This window comes from Acartia tonsa, chromosome 3 (assembly GCF_053477335.1).
Source record: "Acartia tonsa isolate MP-2025a chromosome 3, ASM5347733v1, whole genome shotgun sequence".
Classification (NCBI taxonomy): domain Eukaryota; kingdom Metazoa; phylum Arthropoda; class Copepoda; order Calanoida; family Acartiidae; genus Acartia; species Acartia tonsa.
Window position 1 is genome coordinate 35,662,885 of NC_137262.1, and position 25,099 is coordinate 35,687,983.

At 31.9% G+C, this 25,099-nt stretch overlaps 1 protein-coding gene across 1 annotated transcript; it reads right to left on the reverse strand.

Moving 5' to 3' along the window:
• Window positions 1-121: 121 nt before the first annotated feature.
• Window positions 122-24,575, reverse strand: LOC145314859 (uncharacterized; the record flags this gene model as incomplete). Its single annotated transcript, XM_080154939.1, has 13 exons — window positions 122-946; window positions 2,570-3,986; window positions 4,378-4,494; window positions 5,025-5,104; window positions 5,548-5,640; window positions 7,501-7,574; window positions 8,442-9,133; window positions 9,627-9,876; window positions 11,262-11,396; window positions 14,858-14,936; window positions 16,037-16,150; window positions 17,044-17,119; window positions 24,493-24,575. Coding segments are annotated over 13 exons (3,249 nt in total), but the record flags the coding sequence as incomplete, so codon positions are not given.
• Window positions 24,576-25,099: the final 524 nt, after the last annotated feature.

Genomic DNA, 25,099 nt, shown 5'->3' on the forward strand with positions numbered 1-25,099 from the left:
CTGGGTTTAACATTATCAATATTTTTTTATGGTAGCGGAAATATTACTTCATTATTTAAATCCAGATACGGACTGACGAAGTTAATTATAAAGTAGCTTCGGTACAAGAAAGAAGTTTAAATAGCAAAAATACTTTATTACAAATACATTACTTTTACAATACATTGTAATATTTTAATCATAATAATAATTTGTTCAAATACAATAATTTCAACTATAGGATCTCTAGAAAAAACAGAACCTTTAAAAAATATAATGATATAGATAATAGCTGGTATAATAAATATTATAAGAATGAAAATTTGTTTCTATGTGTATGAGGCATTATTTTATTAAACTGCGTTTAGGGCAGTGAAAATAATAATCACATCAGTACTTCAGTAAGGGTCTTGAAAGATGATTACTGAAACAATTTGATCCCTCAAAACCCCAACTAAACATACATATAATTATGTATTTTAAACTAATCCTTTTTCTTTCAGTTAAATTTGTAAAACTATTTAATTAATTAATATTGAACATTTCTAACTCTCTTTTGATCAACAAAATGTAAACAATTAATGCTAATTATAAGATTATCAAAAAAACCTTCATTTTTGGCAGTTAACAAAAATAACATAGAATGTAATGTATCTTAATTTATCTACATTTATTATTACATTATTAAATTAGATATTCATATGCAGGTATTTATTTTATTAAAGTAGACTAGTCAAATATGATAATAATATCATAATTTTTGAAAATATTAATGAAAGCCAAATTAAAACAGCCGAAATTTTGGTACATAAATAAGTATTAAATTATTGAGCTTTAAATTAAAATTTGATAGATTTTTTATAATACAATAGGAAAAATAACAAATATATTTTTGGTGGAGCCCAATTTCTATATTGTGTTGCGAGGCTCATTTAAGTTGAGGAGGTTGCGGGGCCCGATGCTTCTTCTGAAATCATTGATACATCATTAGTATGGATAGTGCGGCTACAAAAACACCAAGAAAGAATGATGCATGTAGTAGAAGGGCCTAAAACAAAAGTCTAGGCTTTTTATAGCACAACCTTTATTGGAATTAATTGATCTTAAGCTTTTGGTAAACTAAAAATTTCAAACTTAAGAATATTCTTTAAAGTATGAAATATTAAACTTTTACAAAAAATGTCATTGCAAAACAATAATATTTATGACAACTATGCTTTTATAGAAAAAAAAAACAGAAAAATGTTAAGTAACTTTATTAATTCCTGCAAAGGGTGTGTTACATATTTGATGAAAATGAGAAAATTTTATAATTTTCCATCATAACCAAAAAAAGATATATTTTCTAAAATTTAAATTTGTGATATTTAAAACTGAAATGCTAATGCTTAAAATTTAGATTCCATATTAAAGGAAACTGCTTTGAAATTTGATGCACATATCTAAAATATAATATCTAGGTCAAGACCTTTAAAATTTCCCATAAAAGAGCAAATGAAAAATTACAGCTTTAGTCAACTAAGCAAAAAATGTTAAAACTGTAAAAAAAAGTTTGCACAGTTTTAGATTGATCTGAAATAGTATTCTGAAAAATAAATAGGAAACAAGATAAAACAGCTTTTCCTTAAAAAAAGAATTTTTAAAATATCCCAATGTTATTAAGAATATACAGCCTTTCTAGGCCCTTGATCAAACTCATGAAAAAATATTTAAAAAGTTCTTATTATCTGTTTAAATAGCATGAGTGTCTATTTAAAAATTACTTTTAATGAAAAAATTAAGAAATTTCTTTAATTTTGCTGTTTTTGCTGTATTACAATTTAATGTTTGTTCCTTTTCCTTATAGATAATTGTAATTTGTTGAATTTCAGATTGCAATGTTCTTGTTTAAATGATTTTAAATATATTGTTATCCTGTTTTTAGAAAACTTTTTTCTGTCCTGAAAATTAAAATCAATACTGTCAGTTGCGTCTTGCATACATTAGAAAAATAAATTGCACTTTTGCAGTTTACACAAAATACTGAACAATTTTGTTCCTAATGTTCGCAGCTATTAAAGATTTAAAATTTAATCAGTAATGCTTTGCTTATACTTTTTGGATTATTCCAGATTTATTCCTAATTTTACATAAATATATTTCCAATTTTTATGTTACTTACAGACATATGAATTATAGAGTAGCTGCTGTACTAAAAAAATTTAAGCTAGATAAATGAAAGCATTATCTACTAACATGCAGAAGTTACACATCCAAGGTTAGAGAATTGTTAGAAATAGCAACTTTTTAGATATTATCCATTTTATAAACTATTTAGATATTGTTCTATCATGCAGTTTAGATTGGAAACTAAAGGTTTTTGGCATAAAAAATGAAAATCAAAACTTTTTTTCTAAATCTGTGTTTAGCCAGTGTATTTTCCTTTAAAATTTTCCACAAATCAGAAAAATAAGTCCTTTTTGTGTAGATTTTCTTCTTTATGAAAACAAATTAAAACTATAAGAAAATTTTAATTAAATAACTTTATTTTTTCAAATTATATTTTTTAATGCCAAAACCTTTAATTTTTAGTATTAAAGAAATAGTTTACCTTATTTTTAGGAGTCAAACCGAAGGGCCCAATGGTAAAATCATTGGTAAGCTTGGACAAGGAGCTCTCCATCAGCTCGTACGCCTTGGCGCACTCCGCGGCCAGGTCCTTGGCGAGGGACTGCACACTCTTGTTGTCCAGAGAGTTGCGCTTCGAGCTCATCTTTGAGCCCTCACCACCTTCTCTAAGGGTGACACTTTCGTTTTCATGATTCACTAGGGTTGTTGTAGCAGTACATGTACTTTTGTCAGCAGCAGCATCGTTATGGTTATCAAACAATGTGTTAGATCTTTTATCTAAACCATTCTGTCCACTATTAAGATTATTATATGCTGGCCCCGAGGGGCCGGCTGGTTTTATGTTATTAGCACTCAGATTATTATTACTAGTTGTTATAGTAGAAGTAGTAGTAGATTTGATAGTAGAAGAGGATAGATGAGTTGAAGCATGATTACTACTTGCCTGTGAGGGTAGAAGAGAGGTGGGGGGCACGGGGGACAACACCTCGCGTCCCTGCTCCTTTTCAATGTTCTGCAGCTTGGCGCTGACCTGTGCCAGCAGATCATCGCCCTCTGGATGCTGCTTGTTCTTGGATTCTCTGCGTTCACTCTTGCTGCGCCGATCTTTGGATTCGCCGCGTTCTTGACGCTTGCGCTCCTTACGTTCTTTCCTCTCCCGCCTCGCTTGTTTCTCCTCCTCGGTTCTTTCCTTCTTACGCTTGGGCTTGTCAGGTTTGGAGATGGGTACACCATTTTCATCAACAGTATCTTGATTGATTATCTGTTCATGGTTGTGGAAAGACACTCTCCGCTCAAGCCTATGGCCTGATTGAGATGGCTCTAGTCTATGGTTTGATTGTGAAGGTTTAATTGCGGCCAAACGACGAGCTTTACTATCACTGCGCTGTAGGTCAATAGGGTTGTGGTGGCCGTTCACAGCCCCGAAGGGTGAATCAATACCACGTGGTGAATCTGTGTTGCTTGAATTTTGGCGGGAGAAACTGTGAATGCTGTTGAGGTAAGCAGAGGCCTGGCCGTTGACATGTGCATTAGCGTCACGCACGGTGCTGGGTCTTTCCCGGCGCTCCTCCTGGGCCGCTTTGGATGCATCTAGGGCTGCCATTAGAGCTGGCAGAGGATAATCACCTGAAACAGATCCCCGTCTGCTGAATGAATAAGTCATTTCTGTGACAGAATTGCGTCTAGAAGATCTACCACCATAGGTGATTTGATCCAGTCCTTCACTGATGCTGCTATAGATTGAGTAGCCGGCATAGCCATCAAACACAGAGCTTCTGCGCACAGCTGAACTGTAGTCGGCAACTGTAAATGAAGCTTTTCGTGCCAAATTTGTTCTAGTTCCGTATGAACGGTCAGCAAAGGAGGAAGTGCGGGAAATGCTGTTAGATCTTGTGGATCTGAAATTATTTAAAACATCAAAAGTCATAGTTTTAGAAATGCAGAATTTTAAATGGATGGGGCAAGGATTGTTGTATATCTTCAGTATATAACCTTATTTAAAAGTAACATGATGTCTCTCTGTCTATAGCTTAAATCTCACTAATTATTGGAAAAAAATAATCCACCTTTTTTTACTTATATAAAAATAAGATTGAAAGTAAAGGGACGACTTACCCCCCATACCATACCTCCCTTTCCTCAAATTCCCATTAAGTCTCTAGTGGCATAACCGCTAGTTAAAGATACATCATCTATTTGATTACTTATTTTTTTATTTGTTTAATATATAGGAGAATTTTAGACATAATGAGTTTTTTTTAAAATGTCCATGTCATTTTAAACCTGTACCTGGAATAAGTTCTATCCACTGTAGAATTGCTGCGTGACAACCTGTAGCTGCTTCGCTGCTGTTCTTGTTCTTGCTGTTGTTGTTGCTGTTGCTGTGCTACTGTAGGTCCAAGGGTTCTGCAATTAAGGTTGTTAAGTTCTAAGCCTCTAAGGTATCATTGTCAGTTTCAAAAATAAATGGTAGAACATGTTTTATATATAGATTACATAATGTATTTCCCTTAGAAAAAATGCAATAAATACAATGGAAGTAAATAGTCTTATTTCAAAATTCTTCTTTTGCAAAGGAAGTATATTATGATTCGGGGGGGGGGGGGGGGAGTTTTTAATCAATAATCTGAGTGTTTGATTATATAGAGAAAATCTTGATATGGGTTTTCTTTCAAGACTAATTAAGTAAGATACAGTCAGTTGGCATACATCAAGAACATGGAGGGAGGGGACATCGGTCTGTTTTTATCTTTTATAACTTTGGTGACTATCATTATATTTTGATTGGTTGGGTGGGTCAATAAGCTGAGTGTCCAAACTTTTCAAATACTAATTATAATATACAGAAGGGGTAATTTTGTGTATTATCATTGGGTATCATTTATCAACCATTTTCTTATCCTTTTAGATCTCGCATTTAAAATGTCATTGTTTACCTGGCAATGCTGTTCTTGATGGAGTTGTAGTCGAATCCGTTGCCTGAAGCAACCGGCTGCGGGTTTAGATCACATGACATCTGAAACAAGACATTTCTAAACTTTCTGCGGATAGTAAAATTAAAGATTAATTACAGTTTTGTTAGCCCAGAGGTGCCAAAGACTCGGCCTAAAAGAATGCTAATAATGTTCTCATTTTTAATATATTATTTTATTAGAAGATTTATAGGACATATAACAAAATAAGATAGGCATTTAGACCAACTTTTTAATGACCCATTTTTTGTAATATCTTCAAAATAATTTTTAATCTAAATTGATTGAAAAGTAAGTTAGGACAATTTCTACTAAACGTTAAATAATGATAAAACAAACATGGAAACACCTCATAGTGCCTTTAAAAAAACTGACAAATGATAAGCCAGTATACATTTTACCATTAGTTAAGTATACTGGCTTATCGTTGGTCATTTGTATTGCATGACGTCATATTTTTCATAGGCACTATAAGCTGCTTCCGCACCTGATGTCTCATAAGAAATTCACAAGGATAAGGATCCCCACAGAACTCGCAAGGGAAGAAAGATCCATCATTATTGTCTGGGTCATCCTCAACCTAAGAACAGGGATAGTTTTGAATGGGTAGCGCAGCAATTATAATATTTCGGTATCTAAACAAGATACAAATACATGACTTTTTTAAAATGAAAAAAAGATTACTGTCATTTCTTGTAGACATAAGAACCCCAAGAAACATGGGAAATTTATATTCTGATACTTTAAGCAAAATCATTCAAAACGTCGGTGAAAATTAAGCTACGCAAATTTTATATAGACAGATATAAATTTACCACTTTGGCAGATAGAGGTTTAAAGGACGCCTGCAAGAAATACTACGCTTAAACTGCTGAAAGACTGCCACAAGTAGACTCAATACCCCAAATTTAAAGCCTTCAGCTTCAATAACAAAAAAGTTCTAGGCATTTCAAAAAAGGATTTTATATACAATGGAAATTTTAAAAGATTTCCGATGCGCATAAAAGAAAAAAACAATATTAAATTACGTCGCCTAGACACAAAATTATAACCTTATCTTTGTCAGAAATTTAGATTGCCGGTAACTGATTACATTTTTACAATAAAAACACCACATTTCATAGTCAAAATTTATGAAAAAATTCAAATTCAATTGCATTTTTAAACAAAAATCATAGTGGAAACAAAGGGCAAAACTTCTGCAAGCTCAGCTGGGATTGGTTGCTTATCTGATTCAGCCTTCTGATTGGCTACAATACACTCGGTACAACGCAAGTTAAACTTAATTTTTAAAAGCGAAGCTTTTCTATAATTAGGGTCGGTCCGTCCGTCCGTAACGGATAGCTTTTTTCGTTAATTTAGACATGTTAGAATTGTCCTATCGGTTTCAAATTTTGCATGGTGATTCCTTTAGTAGTTAAGTACGATTTAAAAAGCGTAGCAACTCTATAATCATTACCAAAATGTCCGTACGTCCATTTTAAACATGTTGATTTTTTTACTTTTTTAAATAGTTTTTTTCGTTTATTTAGGCATGTTATAATTGTCCTATCAATTTCAAATTTTGCATGGTGATTCCTGTAATAGTTAGGTACGAGTTAGAAAGCGTAGCAACTCTATAATCATTACCAGAATGTCCGTACGTCCATTTTAAACATGTTGATTTTTTTTTACATTTTTAACAACAAATTTGTATGTGACCTAATTATTTGATTGGTCTGATTTTTGGTATACTGATTCCTGGGACAACAAAGTACAATATTATAAGCGAAGCAACTCTATAATCAAGTCCTAAAAATGTAAGTATGTCGATAATCATTATCCTGTATCAAGCAGTTTTTCAACAAATTTACTTACAATTTTGCTTTGACTCTTATACATTCGCATTCTGATTATTCAGTTCTGACATTACACAAGTGTTAATGTCCGTTTGTCCTACCGTTTCAGAGCTTCGCTTTTATGGATGTTGTCATCCTTGTTTTTTAATGATTTTGACTATAAAAATATATAATCAGTTACTGGCAATCTAAATTTATGACAAAAATAAGCTTATAATTTTGTTTCTAGGCCACGTAGTTTAATTTCAAAATTTCTAACATTAGCATTTAAATTCTTTCAAAATTTTCATTGTACATAAAATGTCATTTTAAAATGCCTAGAACTTTTTTGTTATAGAAGCTGAAGGCTTCAAATTTGGGGTATTGGGTCTACTTGTGGCAGTCTTTCAGCAGTTAAAGCGTAGTATTCCTTGCAGGATTCCTTTAAGTACTATTTAAAACAAATTATTTTCTAATGATTTTAGCAAAGAAAACCCAATAAGGGATAAATTATATTAGCTGCTTTTTTAAGGATAAAATATTTTTTTTTCGTAAACATATTAGGTAATTTATTATTATTATATTTGGTTGTACTTTGTTTTTCCTCCCTAGTTTAAATTTACCTCCATTGGGTCTCTTCTTAATCCACTCAACATCTGTCTCAACCCTTCTCTGTCTTCGTCGTTTTCATACATTCCTGAACAAAAATAAAATTGGTTTGGTTATCAGAGAGAGAGAGAGAGAGAGAGAGGGGAAAATGGGCTGTGAAATACACTAGTTCCCAAAGTTTGGGAATAGTCCCTGTCGTAACATCGCCCCATAAGGGGCGATTCGTCGTATTTTTAAAATGGCTTTTTATGTGTTATTTTAGGTTAGGTTAGGTTAAATTGGGTTAGGTGATTGCCCCACAGGGTTAGGTAATTGGCCTCGCAAGGTTAGAGCCCCCCGCAGGGGCTAGAAATAGGAGAAAAGCTACTGTGAAAAATACGAAGAATCGCCCCATAAGGTGCGATGTTACGAAAGGGACTATACCCCAAAGTTTTACAATAATGTTTTCTTAATTATTTGTTGGCTAAACCTTTTTGGGGACTTTTATTGAATTTTGATTGGTTGGTTTATTAAGTTGAATGTTCAAACGTTTCAACCAGTAGTTTTAATCTACAAAAGGGGCAATTTTGTGTGTTATAATTTCAGATGTACATCAATTTATCACCCATTGCCCTGTTTGGTGATACTTTCTTCAGATTTTTTGGCAATTTAAAAAGCTTTATCACTTTCCTTTTCTTTAATATCTCTAAAACTTGAAATTAGATACCTATATAGGGGGAGGGTGCACTTCCCATCACCTAATAAGCCCCTAAAGGCTAGAGGTGAAGCCATTAGTTATTATCATAAAGTAAATATCAATAAGAGTTAATAATAAAAAAAATCACGAAACCTATTATAATAAATATGAAATATACTGCTTAAAATGTAAAACAAAACAGGTATTAAATTCACTTTGAAAAAAAATATAAAATATGTCAAAATAGAGCTTCCCTAAAAAGATACGTTTTTTATTTACCTGCTACTACTGCAGTACTTGCAGACTTTTTAATCTTGCTGCTAGACTCATAACCATTGCTTGTTGATCTTTCTTTCTCAGATCTTAGAAATGATGATCTTCCCATGTATGAACTGGTTGACTTACTAATAGAAGTATCATAATAACTGTCTCTTTTAGTAGAGCTGCTATCACTATAGCCGTTGCTGTAGGTGGAATATTTATCCACAATACCATTGGATTTCTTAGCTGTTGAATCAGTGGTATCATGTCCATTTTGGTGGGATTCTCCATTGGTTTTCCGGTCATATGTTGAGGAGTACCCATTGCTTTTGTGTGAATCTCCATTTTCCAAATGTTTGGATACTAAAGAATTTGATGCCATTGAGGCAGATCTTGTTATTGATCTTTCTCTGGCAGTACTGCTGTCACGCCTGCTTGCTGCCGTTGATAATGAATCATTATGATTGGATCTTAGTGAGGAATAAGCTCGGTAGGAGGAGTTACTGCTGCTGCCATTCTCAAGCCTCACATTGGAGGGATTAACACATTCTGCCTGGTGGGATAACAGCTTGTACATGGGCACCATGGCCTCGCAGAATTCACAGGGAAGCTTCTCTACTTCCGCACTGTCCTCGTCTTTTTTCATTAATGATGACACTACTGATGTGGATTTAGAACCAACCAAGCCACCATTCATCTCATTCAAAGATCTAGTTAAAATTATCCATTAAATTTATTTGAAAATTATTATTATTTGATTCTTTATTTGTCTTATTATTTAAATAATCGATTTTATTTAATAATACCTATAGTTAAAATTTAGAGCCATAATAAAAAATTAGTAGTGCTACAAGTCATTGAAAAATGTCAGTTACAAAAGTTTCTTCAGAATACAGCATCTATGCAATCTACTGCGTAAAAACAAACATGGAGTTCATTAAGATATTAAACATCTAAACTCTATTTCTCGCATTAAACATTACTTGGAGCTAAATTTTACTGACTTAACTGTTAATTTGTTGTTTATAATGACTTTTAATGTCATTAAATTTTCTATATAATTACTGGATTTCAGTTTATTTTTGATTCAAATCCTAATAATTGTTTGTTTTTTAATCATAAGCATAAATTGTTCTTAGTAATTTTAACTTTATAAATAACATCATTCTGAAATAAGTTTTAAAAAAATGAATGGATATTTCCCTGTTGACAATTGAACTAGTAGAAGACCTAGCTAGAGAAGATGAAACTATTGATGAACTAGTTGATTTTGCAAGGGTTGAAGCTGTTGAATACGACTTCTCAGCTACTGCATATGACTTGTCAGCGGTTGAGCTGACAGCTGACTGACTGGCTGTTGTAGAATATCGTCTGCTGGAGTATAAATCTTGGTTGTTGAACAACTCTGTGGCGGTAAAGTTGGATCTTTGCTGAGGGGTCGATGGCTCAGGATCTAAAATTATTAATATTTTCATTAAACTAATTATTTGAAATTATTGTTACTTTTTAAAGTAAAAAAAATAATATATTATTTAATGTCTTTACCTAAAATTGATTTATAAAATAATTGAAAAGTTTTCTTTATTTCAAAAATTAGTTTTAATTATAATCTATAACAGTTAGGGAGTTGAATCCATTTTTATAGAAGCAGAAATATAATCTATGATTATGGTTTGGACCCTCTAAAACTGTAATCTACCTTTCCACTTTCCCCTCTCTTGGTGAAGATATCTTCAACGCCGATACGATTTTTGAAATGTAAGATTCTACTTTCCCTTCTCTTGGTGAAGATATCTTCAACGCCGATACGATTTTTGAAATGTAAGATTCCACTTTTGCCTCTCTTGGTGAAGATATCTTCAACGCCGATACGATTTTTGAAATTTAAGATTCCACTTTTGCCTCTCTTGGTGAAGATATCTTCAACAAGAGAGGCAAAAGTGGAATCTTACATTTCAAAAATCGTATCGGCGTTGAAGATATCTTCAACAAGAGAGGGGAAAGTGGAAGGGTAGATTACAGTTTTAGAGGGTCCAAACCATAATCATAGATTATATTTCTGCTTCTATAAAAATGGATTCAACTCCCTAACTGTATAATTTGGAATTCCAAATTTTATTTTTGTATGTCTAATTTAAAATGTAAATCAATCTCAAATAATATAAATTGACGTGATCATAATTTAAGAGTGCACATCAATATGGTAGGATAGGTCAACCTAGTCATTTTCCTTTGATTAGTATTTTAATAAGCATCTCAAAATATATCTGAGGCATGCAACAATGTTAGGCAGACTTATCTAACACTAGCGGCTACGCACTTAGAGGCCTCTAGAGGCACTTTAGGAGCAGAGAATTGAATTCGATAACCCGATTTTTTTATTTTAGTTTTAACTAGAAATGTAAAACAAATTTTTTTGTTGGAAGGGGTTTTTTGGTCCATCTCCCTACCCCCCCTCTCATTGTTAAATTTAGTTTTTTTTTAAATTTCGGAGGATTAATTTTTTTCTAGGGGCGATTTCTCTTAGGAGGTTGGTGGTAACATAACCAAAAATATTTAGAAACCTATGAGAAGCTTCTCTGTAAAAGAGTCAGTTAAGTGGTTAGCGAGATACATTGATACAAACAGATAGACATCCATTACTTTATGAAAAGGATATATTGATATACTTATCCTGTAAGATAGATATACCTTATAAGAACTATTTACCTAAGTACTTTGAATTGTATCTTGATGTATAACTGGATGCATAGGACTATATTAGGAAGCTTTATATATTTCATATAGGTAATGGTATACCTATTTTGTCTGATAGATATAAGTATTAAGAAATTTTACCTAAGTACTTTGAAGAATATCTTGAAGTATAACTAGATGCATAGGAAGAAGTTAGAGAGTTCTTTCTGGCCGCTACACTTCCGGTGGACTGATAGGAGGAGGAACTTTTCTCCCAACTAGCTTTAGGTCCGGGCTCTGAAATGGACGGAGACACATGTACATAACAACAATATTTATGAGACTTTTTCAGATGGGTGTTTTATAAATGTTGCTAAAAAAAGTCATCCAGAGAACAAGGACGTCAAAGGTTTTTTATTTGTGGAAGGGGGGGGGGGGGGAGGGTGAAAAAAATTCTAAGGTAGGGGATTGATTCCCCCCCTCCCTTGGACGTCCAAGCTAGAGAAAGTCTTTTTGTACCTTCAACGGTCAAAAATTATTATTAACAAAACTGAAGTACATTGTTTGTAAATGTATGTTAAAAGTTGTCTCAAGATTTGCTAATTATAAAATTTTGCTGTTTTTCCAGAATACAATTTCAAATATTTTTGGAGAAAAAGAGAAAATGCGCCGAAAGGGGGAAATAGACATATAGGGGTTGGGGGGGGGGGGGGTAAGTATTTCAGAAAGCTTTTTTCTCTCAATATATCATGAAAAATGCTAAATTTTCCAAAAATAATGGAGAAGTTAAAAAATTGGCAAAACGGAAGGCAATGTCTTGTCAAGATTTCTCAATGAAATTTTGGAAATCATTACATAAGTTGAAAGTTTGTTTATTTTCATTAATACCCCTGAAATGGTAGGAAACATTGTAAAACATAATGTTTAATTTGTTAATTACAACAATTTTGAGGTACAAGACAAATAAATGTATAGTTAAGGTATATCCCCAATGACAATTAAGAAAATTACCCCCTTCTTACTAACTTACACTAATATTATAAACAAACCGATCAAGATATAACTAAAGAAACTCAAAGTTTTAAACCAACTAGTGGGAGAATGTGTTTATTAAACTTTGGGTGATATAGTTTTTAGTTTAATGTGACATAGTTCATATAACAAATATAATCCTAATTAATAAAGTAGTAAAGTTTTTTTTTTGCTGAAGCTTAAGATCTCAATAACTACTGAACTGATTTAGTTCTCCTTTTAAGAAAGCTATACATAGGTCCCGGGTTGGTGTCAGGCTATTTTTTCCCCTTTTCTCCATTTGTATACAGATCCCCTAATTGCCAGGGGCGCAACTGCTAGTAGTAAAAATAGTAGTCACAGCTAACAAACAATCAAATCGAATAAAATACTTCGCAAATCTGCGTTAACATTATAACTTATTTTTAAATTTGATGTATTTTCAAACCTTTTTGTAAATTATCTATAGGCCTGTTTGCATTAATGGACATATACATAGGAGACTGCTTATTTATAGAAACAGGATATCGTTTAGATAGACACAGACATTTAGGGATGGAAAAATGGGCAAAATTTAGAATTATTAGAATCGCAATAAACGGTGTTGCAACAAGTAAAAAATAAGCTATATTAAACATTGACCAAAAATAATCCTTTTTGACATATTATTGAAACGATATTATCAAAAGACATTTTTATACCCATTACATAGACTTAAGGTGGTTATGGCGGATCTTTTCTTTGTATTTTCATGTGTCAGCAATTAAAACTTTAATTCAATGCTATTATAGCTGAACTTAAAAATCAAAACTGTAAGATAATGCAGATAAGGTTGGGAAATTGGGCTGTAACAACTTTGGAGACTTTCATTGAATTTTGATTGGTTGGTTAATTTTTTTGAGTGTCCAAACGTTTCAACCATTAATTGTAATCTACAAAAGGGGCAATTTTATGTATCAAAATTGGGGATGTACATAAATTATCTTATCCCTTTAGATACCTGATGATAATGTCAGATTTCTTAATTTTCCTTAATGTCTAACTTCTAACTAATAAGCTTATTCCAACATCTTTATAAAAGATAGAATATATATAAATATGGAGAAAGAAAGGAATTAGGTAGCTAGAGACAAAATGTCTATCTTGTCCAGAGGCAAGACAATAAATTCGAATAAGTAGAAAAGGACAACTATGTATTTTAAAGTAGATTTTTTTCTTTATTTTTGTATGTTTGTCTAATATGTCAGTCAAAATCAACTAACACTTATACTAAATTGACACTAGTCAAATTATAATAAAATTTCTTATGTTGAAGTTAGGATTTCCTAAGCCTTATATGGTTATTTTAATATAAGGAAACTCATATAAATCAACTAGTTGTTAATGCTTATTAACTTTACATAATCTTATATATTTTATTGATCAACCTTTTCTTGAACATTTCCTAAACTTTTTTCCTACTACAAACCTATACCTGTCCATGATCTTAGCAGGGGGGGACAGAATAAACTTGCAGAAATGGACTTTAAGGCCTAATAATTCATACTGTCAACTTTTTTCTTGAGAGAGCGAAACGCCTGTACAACTATCTTTGTTTGTATGTCTATGTTCTAATCTTTAAAGCCTCAACAGTAAAGCTACTTTATATTGAACTACATATGTCATTACATATATATTTGCAATTCATAATTTCAACTTTTTTTTCTTTGGTAACGAATCTACTCTTGAAATAAATATCATTGTTTGTTTATTAATATATGTATAGAATTACTCCTTTTTATTTTTGCTACCTGTATAAAAAAGTTTCGGTTACTAGTCAATGATGACCCGATTATGAAATAATATTAAATTAGTTTCGGCCATAAAAAGGTAAATAAGTAAATATGAATAAGAATATGCGTTTTTTTGCAATATATTAAATTTATTTAAAAGTTAACCTGCTATCAATATTAATATAGTGAACTTTGAACATTGATGTCCTTGTTCTAAAGTTAGCTGTTTAGGCCCAAAAATATATAACAAATAGAATATGTCGGGCAAGGGGGGAAGGGTCCATTGAACAATTTTACTTTGGGTACTTTTATTAGCTGCTTTGATGTAAAAATGTCCAAGCTTTTATATTTTGCTTATCATAATTTTGGGTGTACATCAATTCATCGCCCATTTTCTTATCCCTTAAGATCCCTGATGCCGGGAGAATTTATTGATTTGCTCGATTTGTCGCATTCTCTTGAAAATACAAATATGCAGACAAATATTAAGCGGGACAAAAATAGATGAAAAACTTGTTTTGAAAATTTTAAAATACATATGTATTTAAATTATTAATGATTTCAAATTTTTAAATGAAGCTAATTTTTTTAGTAAAGAAAAAGCATTGAATTTAACTTTAAAAAAGCTGTTTTAGAGGTCTAATAGAACAAATATAGAACCTTCTACGGCTACTTGATTTTACGAATGAAAACCATTTTCATTCCATAACATCAACAAGAGACAATCGTAATATGAGTTTTATAGCAACGTGTAGCTGGCTAAAAACCGACCTCCCCCATCCACCCCCTTTACCCCATGACCTCCCCACCTACTGGATGAACGAACTGACCAATAAATCATGTCCATGTTTGCAATCGACGACAATTTTTTAATTCTCTATCCATTTAAATGCCATAAACAAAAAAAAATGAGAGTTTTCGACTTAAAGCTTCTGACATTGAAGGGATATGTATTTTGAAGAAGAAATATCTCACCGTCTTTAAGCTTAATAAATCCGTGGTTGCTGTTGATATGAAGCTCAAAGTTCTTCAGCATTATAAACTCTCCACACTCCTACAACAAGAATAATCAGATCAATAACAAGTCTAGCTAACACATTTGATAGCAGAATTATGTATAAGTATGTATAAAAATATACTTTTCATATATTTGTTTTCTGATTCTGAGTTTTAAATAATAAAGGCATATTAAAATTTTACAATAAGCAAAAAACTAGAATAATAATCATATTTCACGTATTTTAATAGAAAAACTGATTAATAAACCATCTTTACTTCAAAATTATAAACTTAAATTTTGTATAAAAGATTTAAAAATAAATACATATTCTTCTTAAAGTACAACTACAACAATTAAAGTTTTTAAACGCATTTTTTACAAATAAAATTTACGTGTAGTTTGTCTTTAGAAACACATTTAACGTGTTATTACGCTAAATAATTTCCAGTATGGCTTCGAAACCTCTTAAAATCCGCTGGATTAGAACCGTTTCTCAGCCATACTGAAAATCATGTATATTATCGTATTACAGACAATTTTCCATGAGTGTTGAGATAAAAATCATAAAATTGATAATAGTTTAGTTAGCCTGACTCGTTTTAATCATCATTATAATATACGCGGAAAGCTGTCTATAAAACGATGCTATAACTACTCCAATGAAGAAAGGTTATTGAAATTAATCTACGGCTCTCACCCCCCCCCCCCTAATCCATAATCCATTATGCATCTCAATATTTACACCAACAACAATTAATTTGTATATTATCCACTATTGTCTAATCCCTGAGAAACGACTTCCCTATAAATGTGGGTTAAGCAAGCGATTATTCTCTGTTCATGAAACAATGAGACTATCAAATAGCCGACATGTTAATTGCATATTTGCGCCAATTTTCTTTCTTTTTAGTAGTGCACCTTCTCTAAAAAAATTTTGTCCCTACATTTGTAAACATTTTTAGAAAATTAGAATATATTCACAGTTTTTTTTTACTGCAAAAACATTATAATTATTTTATGGTTTAGCTATTTTTTATGTATTACATTGTTCTCCTGTAAAAACTTTAAGGTCTGTATAGTTATGATTCTACTTATAAACAGAACTATTCTTTATGTTTTTTTAAAAATTTAAATTGAATTGGAAGATTTTTTACCTCACATTTATCAGTTCTTGAGCCGCAATAGTTTTCATGTTCTTCACGGTTTCCCTGGTCAATATGGGTGGCACAGAACTTGCACAGGATGGATTTCTTTGGACATAGGCCTTCCTAGATTAATAAATTATTGGATTAATGGATAAATAAATGCTATGGATTAACAGCAGAGAACTTGCACAGGATGGATTTCTTTGGACATAGTCCTTCCTAGATTAACAAATAACTGGATTAATGGATAAACAGCTGAGATCGTATATAGGATGGATTTCTTTGGACAAAGTTCTTTCTTAATATAATACATAAAACTATATTGAATTATTGTAACTTTGACTTCAACAAAGCAAGCTTTTTTTTCAATGAAACAAAGTATTCCAAATAAAATTAACAGTATATAATGTATATATAGCTGTAACAACAAAAATAAAATAAAAACAATAAACATAAGAAAAAATAGTGAAAACTTTGCTTTCTATTTTGTGATTGTCCATATTTTTGCAACCCTAATTGCTTAGCAACGAATATTTTCTGATTTAAGAAAAATTCTACAGGACAAAATTTAATACCTTTTCATTTTTTACTGTTCAAATACAACAAGTTTGCAAATTGCAATATTCCATTGATTTTAGATATACAATCGTTTTCATCAAATCAATGGTGTTTTTCAAATGCAAGAGTTATTTGAAGAAAAGATTTTGCTAGAAATACATGAATGAATGAACGAAAATATGATGTAGTCTCTAAAACAATCTAATGGACCACAAAAAGCCAACCACACTTAATATTGTTTCTATCCCTTTAATAGGCCTACAACTTTGTAGGTACACATATTTCCTTTCATAACCTAACGTAAAAGCAGCTTCAAAATATGTTTTTTTCAAAAGGTCCAAGTTTGATTGAATTAAAATTGCCGGTAGAAAAGTGTTTCACCTATTATATTTCCATCAATTAACATGAATACTTTGCTGGAAAAAAGGTCATTCAATATGATCCTGGGTGGTATTTACCTGATGTTCCTGGAGCTTAGATCCAGGTATTCCTGTGCCACAATCTGGACAAGGCTTCAGGGCATGCTCTTGTTCCCTAGAAAAGAATATACAGATATAATTTCATAATAAATATATATTTAACGATGCCTAATTGGTAATATGTAAACCATAATCACTTTCATTTAATTCCATAAACCATTAAAATATAAATTAACAGGATATCTAAGTGTCTATCTGTGCGTCTGTACCATAGGATCTTGCTAACCGCTGAACCGATAATGTTCTTTACAATTTAGCTTTCCCATAGTTCCTGTGCGGGTTTCAAAATATAATGAGGGAAGGTACCACCACACACCTTAGGAAATTGACCCACGAATAACCAAAATTGAAAATGAGAGGGGGGGGGGGACAGTAGACTTTCCTCCCCCTTTTTCTCTACTTGAAAACCTGTATTATTTTTGTATATGCCATTACATTTATTATTTGTTGATATAATGAAAGTACTAAAATTCAACTTGAACACATATCCACACTCTATAACCTTTCATTTGTTCTTATCTAAGGTTGACAAGCTATCCAGGGATCTTAAGGGATAAGACAATGGCTGATAAAATTAAAGTACTTCCCCAATAATGATACACAAAGTTACACTTTTGTAGAACAAAATTTCTGGTTGAAACGTTTGAACACTTAACTTAATAAATCAACCAACCACAATTTCCATAAGTTCCCAAAGTTGTTAAGCCAACGAATAAGAAAACATTATTATCAAATTTTGGGGACTAGAGTAATAAACAGCCCAGTGTACAATCTCTCTCTCTCTCTGCGAACTATCTCTTGTCAATGTGTATATTCGGTTATATAAATGTTATTTATGTATGTTTAAATGGCCTGAAGAAATGCATAAGCGCACAAAATCAAGAAGTCATTTTGCCCTTTTTCATAAAGCCTTGATAAGAGTCAAGGAGGGAACAGGCATTGGACGTTAAAATATACTTGCCCAATATTTTTGAAATACTTTACTCATTCGTTGGCTAAAAAAATTTAAGTAATTGATTGAATCTTGATCAGTTGGCTCAAACTAGCACAAACAATTATTGTTATCAAAAAGAGATTGAATTTGTTTATCATAATTGGGGGGGGGGGGGTGCATCAATTTATCGACCACTGTCTTATCCCTAAAGATCATGGATAAGGATATTTTAGTTAAAGGTCAGTTTGGACCCAACCAGAATATAGCAAATAATAGCCACAAGCTTATACTATCTAATACAAATTTGTGCTAAATATTTTAAAAACGATAGTTACAGCAGCATTATATGTATGCTTTTAAAAATAAGAAGAATGACTTATGCTTATGAACAGGTTATTGCAAATGTAAATTTCAAAATTTTTAAATTGATAATTTTAATATTTTGAATTGTCCTTTTGCAATGCTGAACAACTTAAACTTAAACTTGCTTATTATTGCACTGACTTGTAAGTAAACAAACCTTGAATGAATGAAATAGGGCTGACATTGAAAACGATGTACGTAATTTTTGCACGTCCTTGTCATAGGCGTCCAAGGGGGGGGGTAATGGGCCATTTGGCACCCCCAAACGATTTTGGGGGTCCCGTAGGCACCCCCAAAATTTTGTGAACAATACCCCCCCCCAAAAAAAATTACCCCTACTCTGGGGGTGCCGTAGGCACCCCCAACGATTTTGGGGGGGGTATTTACCCCCCCCCAACCATTTTGGGGGGGTAATTACCCCCCCCAAAATAAATGTTCTTTAAAAATTTTTTTTTGGGGGGGGTATTTACCCCCCCCAAATTGAATGTTCTTTAAAAATAAATTTTACTGATAGTTTATTTTAGGATAGGTTATATTGGTTTAGGTGATTGCCCCACATGGTTAAGCAATTGGCCCCCCGCAGGGTCTAGAAATAGGAGAGAAGCTTGTGTGAAAAAAAACGAAGAAACGCCCCTTAAAGAGCGTTGCCACAAAAGGGACTATACCCCAATATAGTCCAACCAGTTAAAACAGTTCTTAACCATGATAACAAAAAATTTAATAGTTTGATCATGTTTTATTTGCTTGGGCCTTTATAAGGGCTAAAACCATCCCGGGGATCTATGATGTAATTGTAAAGCACTGAAGATTCCATAAAATAGATACCTAACTAAATTAAATATTTCATTAAATAATGAAAAAGAATTTCTAAAGGCGATTTCTTTTGGGAGGATGTCAGGGTGTCTCAAAACTAGTTATAAAACTTACCAGGACCTATAAGACGCTTCACTTTAAAGTATAATCATATTGGTTCATTGGTTAGTGAGTTAATTATTGTATTTTTATGTTCTAAAGAATGAGATACTACTATATATTTGAATAGTAGTGGCGCCCTTAGCATCTAAGAACTCGTGTTTTCTAAAGGGTAAAAAGGGAGGAGAAAAATAGCCTAAAACCACTCAAAGGATTGACCTATAATAGTGTGGAACCATCATGGGATCTATGTGAAGCTTTCCTAAAAAAAAGGAGAACTCAGTATTAAAAGTAATGAAATCTGAAGCTATAGTCAAATAAACCTTACTTACTACTTTATGTTATAGGATAGTACTTATTAACTTAATAGATTAGGTAGGTGCTTTTTTTACATAATTAAATTACCCCCCCCAAAAATTTTACCCCCGGGGTAAATTAGTTTGGGGGGGGTAATTACCCCCCCCCAACAGATTTGGGGGGAGTATTTACCCCCCCTAACAGACTTTAGGGGGGGTAATTACCCCCCCCAATCAAATTTTACCCCCGGGGTAAAAATTTTGGGGGGGGTAAAAAAAAATTTCAGCGCGCTTCGCGCGCCATTTTACCCCCCCCAAACACGAATTACCCCCCCCCCTAAAATTTTTTACCCCCCCCAAAAAAAAAAAGCTTGGACGCCCCTGGTCCTTGTGTCTGGTCACCTTGAAATTCTGATTAATGAGCTCGGTGTATTTCAACACACGCAAATTGTCGCGCGCTTCGCGCACACAAATGCGCAATCATCAAAAAGAAATCACCGAAAAAATATTTCTTTAAAGGTGAGTTATTTCAAAGAATAACTAGTTTGCTGCCAACTTAAATGATATTGTTCCAATTTTATTTGGAAAATAACTAAAGTTGACAGAAAATGTTATATATGACTGGCAGAAAACTTAATATAAAAAAGTTTTTTTTCTATAGCTTTTTTATTTTGAAGTAACCCTAGTTAAAAAGACATAATATCTGTATGTTTAACAATGTACTTGTGCCCAAAAATATATATCACTAAATCCCTGGTGAAAAAGACAAAATATCTGTATGTTTAACAATGTACTTGTGCCCAAAAATATATATCACTACATCCCTGGTGAAAAAGACATAATATTTGTATGTTTAACAATGTACTTGTACCCAAAAATATATATCACTACATCCCTGGTGAAAAAGACATAATATTTGTATGTTTAACAATGTACTTGTATCTAAAAATATATATCACTATACCCCTGGTAAAAAAGACATAATATCTGTTAGTTTAACAATATACTTGTACCAAGAAATATATATCACTATACCCCTGGTAAAAAGGACATAATAACTGTTTGTTTAACAATGTACTTGTACCCAAAAATGCACTTGAAATGTCAAGCTACCCGTCACTGTCAATCTAAAAGGAATGAAAAAAATCATGGATGTATCATTTGAAAAATAAAGAAATATTTTGTCTTCCCCTTTTACACCATTTAAAGCAGATTTGTTTGAGCTGTTGAATAATAGAATGTTTTTTGGGAATAGTCCCCTTCGTGGCGATTCGTCGTATTTTTAAAATGGCTTTTTATAGGTTATTTTAGGTTAGGTTATTTGTATTGGGTTAGGTGAATGCCCCACAGGGCTAGAAATAGAAGAAAGGCTACTGTGAAAAATACGAAGAATCGCCCTTTAAGGTTCGTTGCCACGAAAGGGACTATATCCTGTTATATTTGTTTCTAGATGATAATATTTAGCTATAGGTTTCTCCAAATGCTTTATTCATGTAGAAAAAAATATTTTGCTTTTGTTTAACTTGGCGCAGATACTCGTACTATTTGTGGTGTTTTACTGGGTGTATTTAAACAAATCTGTTGAAGTCTTATACTTAAATAAATTATTTGTTAGAGTTGTTGCTACACCCCTAACCTCTAATGTAGGTCAGGGAAGTTCAGGGAAATAGCCTAAAACCACCCAATTTGCACGAAAACTTTAGCTTTAGACAAAGAAAACATTGCTACTTTATATTAAGGGATTATTTTATTTGATATGAATTTTTGAGAATGGGGTTAATCTTTTGTTTTGAAAAAGCGTAATTTAAATCTATTCTAAATTATTTAATTAATTGAATGATGCTATGTTATCTAAAAATGATTTTAATAAGAAAAGTCTAAATATTGGATTACTATTTGATAATTAAGACAATTTTTTATGATAGAGCCATTTTGAAACATAATACTTAACATTCTCTACATAATAATGCAAGGATCTAAAGGGATAAGATATATCAAATAATGAAACACAAAATTAACCCTTATGTAGGTTATAACTAGTGGTTGAAACATTTGAAAACTCAATTTAGTAAACCAACCAATAAAAATTCAATGAGAGTCCCCAAAGATGTTAAGCAAACCAAAAAGAAAACGTTATTATAAAACTTTGGGGACTTGTGCAATAAACAGCCGATTGTCCCCTCCCCCTACCTCCCTGATAATAATGATGTTATGACAAAGATATAGTTGATAGATGGAACACGTATGGTCCCTCAGATGTCAAAACTTTATTTTAGTGTTTGGCCAAAATGACTTAGCAATTGTATCTGTAAGTACGTCTAATAACACCCTATGCTATTTTTAAAATCCTAGAAAATTTTTTTTGCAAGAAAATTGCATAAATTTGCAACCTTTTTTAGAACCACTACATAACTCGAGTTTTAAAACTTTTTATATAAAATCCTTTTTACAAAAAATATCAATAATTACTTAAAATTAAACCTGAAAGAAAAGAAATCTCATTACACGTGTTAATTTGCATGTTTTAGGTCTTTTTTTGAGGAAAGTATAACTTCCACATTTTTGACAATAATTATATTTTTTAACATTTCAAAGTAAAATATAATAAAACTTAAACGATTTTTCTTGAATTATCAGTTGAAAATTTCATCAAACATGCAATTTAAGTGATGAAAATTTAATAAAATCATTTTTTGAATGTTTAGAATTACCAATTTTCTACATTTAAAACAAACTGTTAACAAAATTTAAAATCATTCTAATATATAACTTTAAAAATCAATAACATTTTATAAAATGATGTTTTAAAAAATAAATCATTAAAAGGTATTAAAATGCATTTTAAGTTGCTTAAAATTATAACGAGAATATCTTTTTACACTTTATTCTTTGTAATAGAGATTAATCGTAATTTGCTGAAAATGAAACATTTAATAAACTAATTGAATCTTTTTGTGACCATATTTAAAATTTTTAATTTTTACACTAAGGTGTTTTTTAATAAAAATCTTTGTTAATTTCTGTTTTACGACAAAAAAAGAAAGGGACTTTTTTACTATTTCTAGGTTATCTTATGCAATTTAAACTATATAATATGAAATAAATTTTAATTGTCTTTCTTTTGAGCCACAAAATACTGTAAAATGTAACATATATGCAAAAATAACAATTTTTTTAATGAATATTATAATATCCTTATATGACATTGCGTCAGAGCTTATTCTTTAGATCATATGTTCATGAAAAGTAGCCATAACTTGGAGGGTTGCACTATTTGTTAGAATATTAAATAAACTTGAATGGTAAAAATATTAGCATATCCTTTGTTAATTCAAATGCTTTAGGTATATTATTCGGAAAGTTAGTTAAAAAAGAGAGCATTTGCTGTGTATACTGTTGAAAGACTTTCAAAAATGTGAATTACAAAGCAATCCTAAAAGATCGGGCCGTAGGCAAGTCTTGGTCGATTGGGGGGTACGGGGGTTTTCTGATAGCAATTTGCGTTATTGGTATACAAGGTAAAAAAACAACATTTTAAAGAAATTCTTTAAATAAAACCCAACGTGTATTGGCAGTACAAACATCTTAATGCTAGCAGACATATGTTTATCAAAATTAAAGAAAAGTATTTCCACAAGAAAAATTATTCAGGTTTCTACTTTATAATTTTAAATATTTTTTTTCTGATAAAATGTTTGACATATATCATATAATCATTTACCAAAAAAAATATTTTGATAATTTAGATTTCAGAGAATATGAAAACCCTCAAAAACTAAGACGACATTTTGCATCTTCTGCTATGACATTTAAGAAAAAAAATTTAAAAATCAAAATTTAGTATGAAAACTATTTTTATCGATTTTTCTGAAGGTATTATCGTATTCTATGGGTTTTTCATTATCATTTACTTATATCGAAAGTGCCAAACATTGTACCCTAACTTATTCATTTAATAAAAAACCAGCCGTGGGAAGTGTGATTTGAACTTGAAAAGTTGAACAGTTAAAAATTTGCAGATAAGAGTGACAGTACTTTTTACGTAAATGCCATATTTTTGAAGACTTGTTGTTTTTAAAAACCTTCCAACAAAAAAGGAAATATTTAGCATATCCTTATAATAAAGTAACAGGATGATTGTTTGTTTGTTTGCCTGTGTGTCTGTTTGTTTGTACCGAAGGATCTCGCTAATCGCTGAACCGATGGGGTTCTCCTTAACAGGGTAGCTTCTCATGGGTCCCGGAAGGTTTATAAGTATTTTGGGGGAGGGTGCCACCACCCTCCCAAGAGAAATCGCCTCTAGAAAAAATACACCTCCCGAATTTTTTAACGAAAATAAAAAATGAGGGGGGGGGGCGTACCTCAATTCCTCCCCCGAAGGCCCGGGCTAACAAAACTAGTATTAATTTTATGATTTTTATTTAATATTCGTGGAAAATTAACGATGCAATACATGATTTTTCAGCATGGCTGAGAACCGGTTACAATCCAGCGGATATTAATCGGATTCAAGGCCATACTGGAAATCTATTTTACAGTAATATCTACTAACTAATAAGTATGAGCTTGCAAAATTAGTTTGACAGCATCTACTAATTAGAAACTTAACATATGACATCTTAAATTACAAAAAGTTTTCGGCGTTCTCCTCTTTTTGGAAATTTGAGTAACTGCCCCCCCCAAACAGAACAACTTTTTAGGTTATGTTATCTAAAATTAGCTAGGAAGCCGAGCGCTGCGGCTAGGCAGGCAAGGGGGCCGAGCGCTGCGGCTAGGCAGGCTAGGGAGCTGAGCTCTGCGGCTAGGCTGGCAAGGGTGCCGTGCGCCGCGGCCAGAGTTCATAGTTTTAACTCGAAACTTTGTTTTGTTAAATTGAAGAAAAAATACTTTTATTGACCTATCCCTCTAACCCAAATTTTTTACCTGTGTTCTTCAAACTCACTGATTGGGATGGGTTCATCACAATCTCCACACAGCTTTATATTTCTGTTCAATGTTACGCCACATTAATTTATTATTAACATAATTTTTCAGGAAAGGAGGGGACTAATCCTCAAAGTTTTGTATTAACATTTTCTTATTCGGTAAGGACTTTTATTGAATTTTGATTAATTGGTTCCTGGTATAAGGTATAAACAACGAGCGAAATAAATATAAAATAATATTTGGGGGGCAAATGGAGAGGTCGTCAATTTTACGATGTGTTGCTCCCCAACGACAGCTGAAAAACACGTATAGGTTTCGTGATTTTTTCCCGATTTTATTTCATTGTTGGCATAAGCTGGGTTGGTTCATTGTTCAAAGTTTTAACCACTAATTAAAACTATAGAACGGTTAAAATTAAAATTGTGTATTATTATTAGGGATTTATCGACCATTATCTTGTCTCTTTAAAACCCTGTAAGCTTAAGATATTCGCTGGATCGATAGGATTTTCCTTTACAATTTTTATTTTTATGTATTTGAGTTTTGATAAAATAAAATGGTGGATAAAATCAGCTGTTTGCCGTAAAAATAGTATAAAATCATT